Source organism: Drosophila sulfurigaster, chromosome 3, assembly GCF_023558435.1.
Source record: "Drosophila sulfurigaster albostrigata strain 15112-1811.04 chromosome 3, ASM2355843v2, whole genome shotgun sequence".
NCBI classification, from domain to species: domain Eukaryota; kingdom Metazoa; phylum Arthropoda; class Insecta; order Diptera; family Drosophilidae; genus Drosophila; species Drosophila sulfurigaster.
In genome coordinates, this window is record NC_084883.1 from 11,552,681 (window position 1) to 11,563,113 (window position 10,433).

The 10,433-nt window shown below is 39.8% G+C and overlaps 2 protein-coding genes and 1 non-coding gene across 3 annotated transcripts in view; all 3 read left to right on the forward strand.

Moving 5' to 3' along the window:
* LOC133841419 (serum response factor homolog) overlaps positions 1-7,203 on the forward strand; it is a 31,958-nt gene extending 24,755 nt beyond the window's left edge. The window contains exons 3-4 of the mRNA XM_062273870.1: positions 6,061-6,454; positions 6,510-7,203. Of these exons, the coding sequence (XP_062129854.1) occupies positions 6,061-6,454; positions 6,510-6,667 (552 nt within the window). The 3' untranslated portion in view covers positions 6,668-7,203. The remainder of the gene's footprint in view (positions 1-6,060; positions 6,455-6,509) is intronic.
* On the forward strand, positions 3,906-3,979 carry Trnan-guu (transfer RNA asparagine (anticodon GUU)). Its single transcript has one exon. It is a non-coding gene; the product is annotated as a tRNA-Asn (tRNA).
* A 1,736-nt stretch (positions 7,204-8,939) lies between the features above and the next one.
* On the forward strand, positions 8,940-9,810 carry LOC133844264 (uncharacterized). Its single transcript, XM_062278180.1, has 2 exons — positions 8,940-9,422; positions 9,502-9,810. Exons 1-2 carry the CDS (start codon positions 9,293-9,295, stop codon positions 9,792-9,794), a joined length of 423 nt encoding a protein of 140 aa, XP_062134164.1. The 5' UTR covers positions 8,940-9,292; the 3' UTR covers positions 9,795-9,810.
* The last annotated feature ends 623 nt before the right edge of the window (positions 9,811-10,433 follow it).

Sequence of the window (10,433 nt, forward strand, 5' to 3'; positions counted from 1 at the left end):
TGTCCTGTATCTGAATCTGTCCACTGCGACTGTCCTGAGCTGTCCCAGCGTTAGCCGATAAGTTGTCGTAGTTGTTGGCTTGTTTTGTTTGGGCCATCGCAGCGCACGCATAATTAGGCCTTAGTCTCTAGGATCTGCGTTTGCAGATTGTTCCTCTGCATCGAGCCATTCAATTTAACCAAATAATTGCTGACTTCGAACAATAAGCCAGCATCAGAGCTGAGATCGTTGTTCTTAGACCTGAACCTTGCCGTGCCCAGGCCAATCGTGGCATGTTAATATGCTCGCTGGCATTTAAATAGATGATAATTCTCATCATAACAGCAGCAACAAAGTTAAGAATTAGACTTTACGATTTTCGTATTGAGCTGCTCACGTCGTGAGCTTTCTTGAGCTCATTTTTGGGGAGCTATTGGAGCACTTCCTGCTCTCTCGCCTGTTCGCTTTCTTTGCGCGTGAATCCGTGTAACCGCAAACTGTGATTTGACCAAAAACAGAAAGTCAGTCGCTGCCGGTCAGGCTTGCGGATATAAACGCTTTAAAGTGCATATTGTTGGCCCGGATGCGACGACGAGCGAACCAAAATCCACCAGCGACAACTCCAACTCCAACAACTACAGCAACAGCAACAATGTCTACGCAGTGTTGTCTCTGTCTACTTGTTGTTGTTGTTGGTGTTGTCTCTGTTGTTGTTATTGCTGTTGTTTCATGTCAATTCTCTTTCGGCTCTGACTTGGCTTTGTTCGCCAGCCGCCCCATTTTGCCTGCTGCTGTGTTGTTGTTGCCCGTCTTGGCCTGGCCACAACATTTGCTTAACGTTTCCTGTTCAACTCTTGTCTTAAGCTTTGTGGGTTGTGATTCCACCTACCTTAAATTCAACAGTGGGCAGTTCTGCTCTTTGCATGCAATTAAAATACAGACTGTCTGCAATGCAAATAGCCAGTGGAAAAAGCAAACTTTGTTTCGACTTAAAAAACTACTTTAATAATTTAGTTAAATACAAAGATTGCATCCATTAGCTTAGCAAAGTCTTTTAATTTTTTAACAGTTTCATTAAGCTTTCAGCACCACAGTAGTCGTACAATTGTGCGTTAGATTTAAGTGCTTTCGTTGTGGGACTTCATTTGCATTTTTATTTTTATGTTTTCATTGAAAGCGCCAGCATCAATGGAGCCCGCAAACTGGGCAATTGGTGGCCAAAGGGTGCCCCGGGGGACGGGGAGGCGGCCAAAAAGAGAGCTGCACACATTTGGCTATTCCTTTGTTCAACGCGACGGCGGCGGCGGCTCGTATCAGTGTCGGTAGATGCACACGGCATCAACGGTAGCAGCAACAGCAGCAACAACAATAGTACAAGTAATAACAACAACAATGACAACAACAGTAACATGCAAATGCAAATGTTTATTGCCCAAAATGCTGCACACGAGAGCTGGCCAAAGTTGCCAGCTAAAGTTTGCACAGTTGAAGTTAAGCGGGTGCTGACTGTCAACAACACAAACACAGAGCTTGGCAACTTGGCAACTCGGCATCTTGGCAACTTGGCAACTTGGCAACTTGGCAACTGTTGTCGCCCCCTTGGCTTTGGGCATCAGATTCGGCGCGTCAGGCATCGCCATCGCTGTCAGCAGTCACCATCGCTGTTGCCGTGGCATATCGCTGTGGCCATTTTGGTAATAACAACTAATCAATCGAAAAGCAAATGTGCCATCCGTCAATCATTCGCTGGTGTAGGTCACACGACACCAAGCCAGCCACCAGTAGCCAGCAAATGAATTCAATTGAATCGCATTCACTTTGGACCAAAGCAAATGCCACCTTGGCTGGATGAATGTCAGTTGGCCAATTTGGAAAAGGAGAATTCATTCATACTCATGCGAGTACTTGTAATCGCACTCGTACTTGTACTCACAATTCATTTGTTGTGCTGAGCTGTTTGTGTTTGTCACTGACGAACTGACTGAAGTGACAGACAGACAAACCGCATTTATTATTAGCCTTTCCCAAATTGACTATTTTTGGCACAGCCGATGGCCACACAACTGCAACTGCAACTGCAACAGCAGCAGCAGTAGTAGCAACAGCAGCGGCAGCAGCAACATGCCGCACATATCACAGCAAGACAAATTTCTATATAATTGCATTTGTTGCAGGCTCCAGCAGTCCGAGGCCAGCAGCCCCAATCGGCATCGAGTGCTGCAGTGTCGTGTGGTATCGACCGCTTGCTGCCTTAAAAAACAATGCTACATTATTTTTATATAGTAAATTGCATGCCACTGACCGCGCATTCCACGCAAATGCGCAAATACAACCACTGCATCTTGCAACCACTTCCATTGGGTTGGGTTCCTCCACTAGGTTGGTTTGGGTTTGGTTTGGTTTCGAATGGGTTATGCCTGCAACCATCCTTCAGTCACAACTCCAACTCCAAATCAAGCTCAAGCTCAACTCTAATTGTCACTTAATGAGACATGCTCGGCATTTGCGCCAGACACACGACTATCAATATTTCTCGAGCAACTCGCTTCGCATCGCATCGATACGACATACTCTATTGCACTTGCACTTTGCTTTTGCACTTGGCCAGTATCAATAATAACAGTCACCACGGTGCACAGCATGTCCTTGTCGAATACATTTCGATTTGTAGCAAATTAATTTATAGTTTCAACCGCACTTGGTCATTGCATACCACTGTTGACAATGAAATAATACAATTCAAGGGTTATTTGTTTCAGTTCATTGAGATTTAGTTATACGATAAATATTTCTTTTTGGACAATTAGAATAAGCATTATTATAAATATAGCATTCTATTTAAAATAAAAGTGGGTGCGTCTTATCTAAGACTAGCAGTGTAGTACTGAGTAAACTTCCTTATCACTTATATTATTCGCTTTCGACAAACAAGTTTTCACTATAAAACATCGCCTAACAATTTGTGACACTTTTGAGCCCCCAAAACCCTTTTTATGGCTGACGTGTACCATATTTTGAATGATTGTTTATAATGTTTTAAAATAATGCAATCGTCTGAATTTGAGTCTCAACTTGAAGAGCTATGCTTAAAAATATGAACCAACAAGAAATGTTATTGTTGATGAAGCATTATTTCTTTAAGCATTATTTTCTTAGTAGTACAGTGGCTTAAAAAGTGCTACCATAAGTCTTTGGAAAGATAACACAGACTTTTTAGTAATATACCGGATGTATTGGATATTAATTTACAGGATGCGGCTCCAGAAAATGTTTCATAAAAACTTAGAATTTTTCAAAAACTGCCGCAAAATTAGCTTGAATGATATAATAAATAGATTAGACATAAAAATAAAATATATAATTTATACTTCGATGCATCTTTTACTCATGAGAAATCTGTTATTGCAGCGGCAGCTTAAAACTCAAGAAACTCGTGGCGTCTTAAAAATACAAAAATTCTTGAATTCCACTGCTAATGTCGTTGAAATCTATAGTACTATAATAAAACCAAATATATATTTGGTTTTTATTGACTAAAACCCATTGGCAGAAATAAAATAATCCTCCAAGGGATCATATTAAAAAGAAATTGTCAAAATGAAGGGCCAAAATAAATATTTTGTAATTTCGAATACTGCTAAAATTGGTCTCTTAATGTTAAAAAGATTATAAATAATATGATTTTTGATTGAAAAAAAAAACAAACCTTTCAGGGGATGTGTTGTGCCTTGCTTTACTTTTTCGCACTTGCAGTAATATTGAAATAAGCTTTCTTTCTTTTTGTGATGTAAAATAATTTTATATACATGTATGATAAGGTTGTGTGCGTGCATTGAACAACCCTCTGAATATGCTATTATTAAATAGCATCTCTTTTTACATATACTTAATGTTAAGCTGTTGGCTTAGCCCGTCAGAGTTCATGTGCCTCCGTGGCGCAATCGGTTAGCGCGTTCGGCTGTTAACCGAAAGGTTGGTGGTTCGAGTCCACCCGGGGGCGAAGCAAACTTTTTGCTTTTTCATTTTTTTAATTATTTAAAGAAAACTTAAATATATTTTTTTTAATTTGTATTATTTAAAATAGTTAATTAATTTTTCACAAAAATTTAAATTAAATCTTTCTTTAGAACTTCCCATACACAAATATGTAAATTACGCGATTTTTCCCAATAATTTCTATAACAATAATAAACTTATTAGCAATGAACATCAAATGGACAAATTTAAGTATTCTAATTGCTTTCAAATATTTCATTGGTTGATAGATAATAGAAATACTAATTTATAATTACTCCAGTAATTCCTAAGGGTTGTAAAACTTTAGAGGAATCAGAAAATGCAATAACGTTGTAGTGAAAATGTAAGGGGAAGAATGTTAAATTGTTTTACACAATACATTTTTATAATATATTTGAGATAAGATAAGAAAGCTGCGAAGCAGCAACACCAAGTGGAGACATTCGTACACACTTAAAGTGAAAAAAAAAACAAATGTCAAAATATTATCTTGACTTGACTGTTTGCAAAACTAAATGCACAAAAGAAATTCTAGGTAATTGATAGAATTCAAGATAATCTTCAAGTCAGAAGAGGCAGTGATTTCATTGAAACTAAAATGATTAGTTTATTTCTAACATTTTCCTATTAATTTGTTATCTTTTATTTGATTTAAAAGTGAATTACGTGACAATTATTATAATTAATTAATATAACAATATAATATAAATAATTAATTATATTAATATTACATTATTTGTGAATTTGTATAATTTTTGGGCACTTTTCGGCAATGGTTCATAAGAACACGATATAGAGAGATAGACAAAAAGATTTTAAGACATTAGTTTTAGATGGAACGTTAAATGCCTGGCAGTGTTTCCAATATTTTATATTTATTTTTTACCACATTCAATTAAAAACGAATTTAAAAGTTTGTTTGTGTTGCTAAGGAACCAAGTATGACGCACTCGACTTTAACTCTCTAAAGACATTCAGTCAGCATTCAGATCTTTGTCTTTGTTATCTCTGCAATCGACAAGACGCGTATCTGTATCTGCTTTTGTGGTTGTATTTGGTCGCAAGTTGCAACTGAAAACCGCGAGCGTAACAACAGTTGCAGAGTTGCACAGTTGCACAGTTGGGAGTTGCAAGTTGCAAGTTGAGAGTTGTGCTGCCAAAAGTGACTTAGAGACAGTTTGTCAACGGTGTTGCTGCTCGCGTTGTTGTTCCTAATTAAAATGTCTTGGTGCTGTCACTCAAAAGGCAGTCGAGCGGTCGGTCGAGCCACTCAGCGATGCACCACTGGCCGGCCGGCAAATGTCTGCAACAATAAGAGCAACACCAACAGAGTTGCAACAGTCGCAGAGTCGTCAGTCCAAGACGCCCATTTTGGTCTCAATTGCGCTGTGGCAGCCAGCAACAACAACAACCACGTTGCTACAATTTCATTGGAAGCTGCTGCTGCTGTTGCTGTCGGCATGCGAATGCGAATACGAATTGTGATTGCGAATTGCGAATGCGTATGCGCAATGCCACAAAATGGCGATCGCATTGTTACAGTTGGCAATTAATTTTACCTGGGGGCACTAATCAAAATTAAAATGATGTGATACAGCGACTATGATGAGCGAGTTTAATGTCACTGTCGACAGTCGACAGTCGACACAGTCTTGTATCTGTGCTGTGTGTTGAATGTCCCTGCTCGATCCGTACATATACAGAGTCAGAAATCAATATTCTAAATTCTTTAACGCGTGTGCACATTTAAGGCAACGTTCAGTTGACTTGAGCTCTCTTGACTCATTGAAATGCGTACCGGCGTGCAACGCGGCCAGCACTTATACGCAATTTCGCGCCATATTTGGTGCAGGCACATTGCTTTTTTTTCTGCGGCTTTTTGGCCCAAGCACACACACACACTCGCACTTGCACGTACATTTACTTGGCTGGCATATAGAACAGTCTGGCAGAAAGCCAGAACTGAACAGATCAGCTAAGCATTGGCTTAAGATCAGACCAGACTGTTTGGCTGCAGCATGTGAAACTGATTTTCTTTCTCTCCTCTTTTTTGTTTATTTGCAGGATGATCGATCGCCAACATCTTCGGGAAATGAGTCCGATGATTCGTCGGATGTGGAGATGCCGAGCACGGCGACAGATGCGGAGGCTGTTAAATCTGGGCCTCTTGAACTTAAGTGTGAGCCAACAGCGAGCTGCTCCTCAGCGACAGTCGCGACGACTGTTGGCCCCAAGCCAATGCCAATAGCATTGAATTATCAGACTGAGACTGGACCATCCACATCCACAGCAGCACTGACAGCAGCATCAGTGGCATCAGGAAGCAGCGGACTAACTGCTGCAACGTCGTCTGATAATAATAAATACGTTTATCCAGCGACATCGTTTGCCAACATACCTCCCGATATGCTGCGTCAGCTGATCCAAGCGGGCCAGTTGCAAGTCCATGCCGAAGAGGGTGAGTATACCTCTTAATACAGTATATTACAGTATATTAATATACTATTTCTTAGATGGCAACCAATATGTGACTATACCGCTGAGCTCCACAGCCGCCAGCTACATCAAAGGCAAGTCCGCAACGGCTGCGAACACAGTGAACACCAATCCCAACCCGAAGTCTGAGAAGAGTGCCGATAAAACTCTGTCCATCAAACAGGAGTACGATTAGCCTCCCAAAATTTACAAATTGCTTTTATGACAACATTTTGAATACATGTAAATCCGCAAACATAAATCATAAACATAACAATAGCGATAACAGGAACGATCCAAGTCTATCCATTGTTAGACCGCAGTTGCTTCTTGTGGCGGCATAGTCATAAGACCGATTCATACAGTACAGTTTATACGTATATCATATTTATATAGAATATTTTTCTACCTTTATAAAACCCAAGCTGGCTGCAGTTCGTTGGCTTTGGATATCTGCCCCCAGAGAGCTGTCAAAGGCAGATTATACTTACATAAGTTACATAAAGTTTTGAAAGTTTTGCATCGATGAGATTGAATAACAGAGATCAGATCAGATCAGAAGAGATCAGAAGTTTGGCAGAATGATGTTCCTAAGCTGCAGATATAAAGTTGCTTTGTTAATAGTTTATATTGTTTTATTATATTTACAGATAAACCATTTTTTTGCAAAACAATATGAAAATGTTTCTAAATTGTATTTTTAAATAAACTGAAATGTGAAAAGTGAATAAATGTTTTTACTTCTTTCTCTTTTAGCTAATTACTTGCAATGATAATATTTCTGCTTCTGATTGATGTGAGTTATTGACTGAATGATGGAGTACAACATCTTATTGACACTTAACCTAATTAAACGTCACTCACTTTTTAGTCTCTTGCATTTGTTTGTGTAGTTAATTGATTGCAACACCTGTTGTTGGGCCTCTTTAGCCAATTCATTTACTTTGGAAATAAACTCAAAGGGCGGAGGGGCTGACTGCGAAGGGGGGCGCGCTTCCGTTTGCCGCACTTTGCATACTAAGAGTGGCGGCCACTTGACTACGACCACAAAAGAGGCAACGTGTGGCACATACATAATGAATATGTGAACGCCCTGGGCGGTGCTTGGCACGCGCCACACCGCGTCGTTGCTTCCGTACAACTACAACTGACTGAGTTGCGTCCAGGCTCTTGGGCAGCTTTCCAGCCGGAAGCCGTTAGGGTTTAGGTGAAGGCTTTTTATGGCATTGCGACAACATTGACAGTGGTCAAACTGTAAAAAATCAAAAGCCTCGCTGTCTCGCAGTCTGGTCAAAGTTGAGTGGGTCACTAAACTTTGCCACAGAATGTGGCACTATGCTGTTGCATGCATATAAGTATGTATGTATGTATATATTGAGAGACAAGTACATACCACTAGACTAGAGGATGTGCGTGTGTCAGTGTGTGCAAACGAAACCACAATTAACGTTGATTATGGCCACCGGCTGGAGTTGATTGACATTGGGTCTGCGGCACAGTGACCATTCAGTTAGTGTGTGGGAGTGTCTCTGTCTGCTCTGCTCTGCCTCTTCCTCTTCCTCTGTCACTCTATTTGGCTGTATGTCCACGTGCATGTTTGTATTTGTGCTTGTTTTGTCTACCTTTATTAGCCACACCCACGCAACTGCACTGAGAAAATTAAATATCTAGTTACGATTGCCAATTCTAGTTCAGAATAAGAAAATTAATAAATTTGCTTAACACGGTAATATATTTTCTTTTTGAAAAGGCTGCTACGTAACTCCAATTGGTTTGCAGGTTATTAAATGTATAAACGTATTTTATATACTCTATTAAAGTTTGGTACAAACACAGCAAAGTTACTTCCGAATTAAGCTCATGTTCTTGGTAGTTCCGCATTTATTAAAAACAAAAATTTACTAAACTCTTATTTTGAGGTTTTCAATTTAATACTAAAAGATATTCTTTTAAAAAAAAAAAAAAAAGGTTTTTATTATTTATCTATCACTGATTTGCGCATCATTTGAACCCGGGACCTTAAACGCCAAATGAAGAATAATTCGCAGCAGCTTTACTTACTGATCTATGACCAAGAATTCTAAAATTAAATATTATAACAGAAAAGTTAATTGATTGGAGCGATTTGAAGCTTAAATCTAGTACTTGCGGTTTATTTAAATCATTTTAATCCTAAAACAGGATTAGTGTAACAACTTTTATCCCGAATGCAGACTGAAATATCAGAGCCAGAATCATGGTGAAAATAATTAATTTTTTAAATACTTATTTCTTTTGTATGCGAATGAATATTTTCAGTGCATTCATATGCGAATTAAAATAACAATACAACAATATACATATAAGTATTGATCCTGCGAAGGGGGACCCAGGTCAGGTGTCCAGACCAGCTACCCAACGATTATTATTAATGACTCCCGCAAAACTTTGCATTGCAATTTCAGTTTCAGTTCTATTTGCGACGCCTCGTCAGTTAGAAGTGTGTCTCCTGAATATATCCTGCACAATATCAAACACAGCGAGACACAAAATCAATATTAATGAGGCATTTAAAGCTGTCTCAAGCTGCGTCTAATGAGTCGACTGTCAGTTGGCTGGGAACGGAAATTGAGTTGCCACACAGCGTTTGAAGGAATCACTGCTGCGAACGTTGAAGTAGCAGCAACACTGCGCAGCAGGAAATCGCATTAGCATTAACATTAGCGCGCTCAACTGATTCCGCTTAAAAGTCACGAGACCAAAAGCCTAAAATCCGAGACTCGAACCCAACACAACGGAAGTTTTAACGTAATGCCTTGCGCCTGAGCTGCTGCACCTGAGCATGGGCTGTTCCAGTTCCAAGTCCACGACAGCACTCGACGATAATAAAGCGGCAACGGGAAGAACACCAGCAAAAGCAACGGCAACGACAACGGCAACAGAAAAAAAGGATAACAAAATGGCAGAATACCGTAAGTAGCAATGACCAATTAGTTGTTATCCCTTTCCTTCCTTATTCCTTATTCCGTTGACTCATAACTCATCACACAGCGGCCTCAGAGGCATTCACCATTCCCCTCGATGACACAACCAGTGCCCCCGACCAATTAAATGACACACTTCGTCAGCCGCCCAAGCGGCTGCAGCAACTCATGCAACAGGCCGCCGAGGCAGAGCCGCTCACCCTTCTGGAGCTGGAGGACAAACAGCAGAAAGCCGAACAGCGACGCCAGGAGTTGATGCAACAGAAAATCGAGACCATACAAAAGAACACACAAGCTCTGATGCGTGCACACAGCGAATTATCTGATGGGGAGGAGCAACCACAAGAAACGTTAAAATAGAATAGAATACAATTCTTTCTAGACCTAAGAACATATTTGCAAAATGCTTTAATCACTTTGCCTTATATTGCGTACAAACTAAAATACTCATATTCATTTTACAGATTCAGAGTTGTACACGAATATCGTCAGTTTAAAGATTTGGATAAAACTAAGCTACACACTGTAATCACAAAGATTGCCATTAAACGAAAAAGCTTTAAATAACACATCATACTTTTTCTATATAGTGTCTGCATTCTTAATTATACCCGCTACCCATAGGGTAGAAGGGTATTATAACTTTGTGCCGGCAGGAAATGTATGTAACAGGTAGAAGGAGGCATCTCCGACCCTATAAAGTATATATATTCTTGATCAGCGTCAACAGCCGAGACGATATAGCCATGTCCGTCTGTCCGTCTGTGTGTCTGTGTGTCTGTCCGTCTGTCCGTATGAAACACTGGATCTCAGAGACTATAAGAGATAGAGCTATAATATTTTTTCGACAGCATTTGTTATGTTTGCACGCAGATCAAGTTTGTTTCAAATTTTTGCCACGCCCCCCTTCCGCCCCCTCAAATCAAAAAAATCGAATAACAAGCGTAATTTTAAAGCTAGAGTTGTGAATTTTGGTATATATAATAATAACTATAGTAG

Coding starts and splice junctions, on each gene's coding strand:
- LOC133844264 (XM_062278180.1), top strand. CDS start 9,293: ATGGGCTGTTCCAGTTCCAAGTCCACGACAGCACTCGACGATAATAAA. Junction 9,423..9,501: donor TAACAAAATGGCAGAATACC/GTAAGTAGCAAT, acceptor CTCATCACACAG/CGGCCTCAGAGGCATTCACC.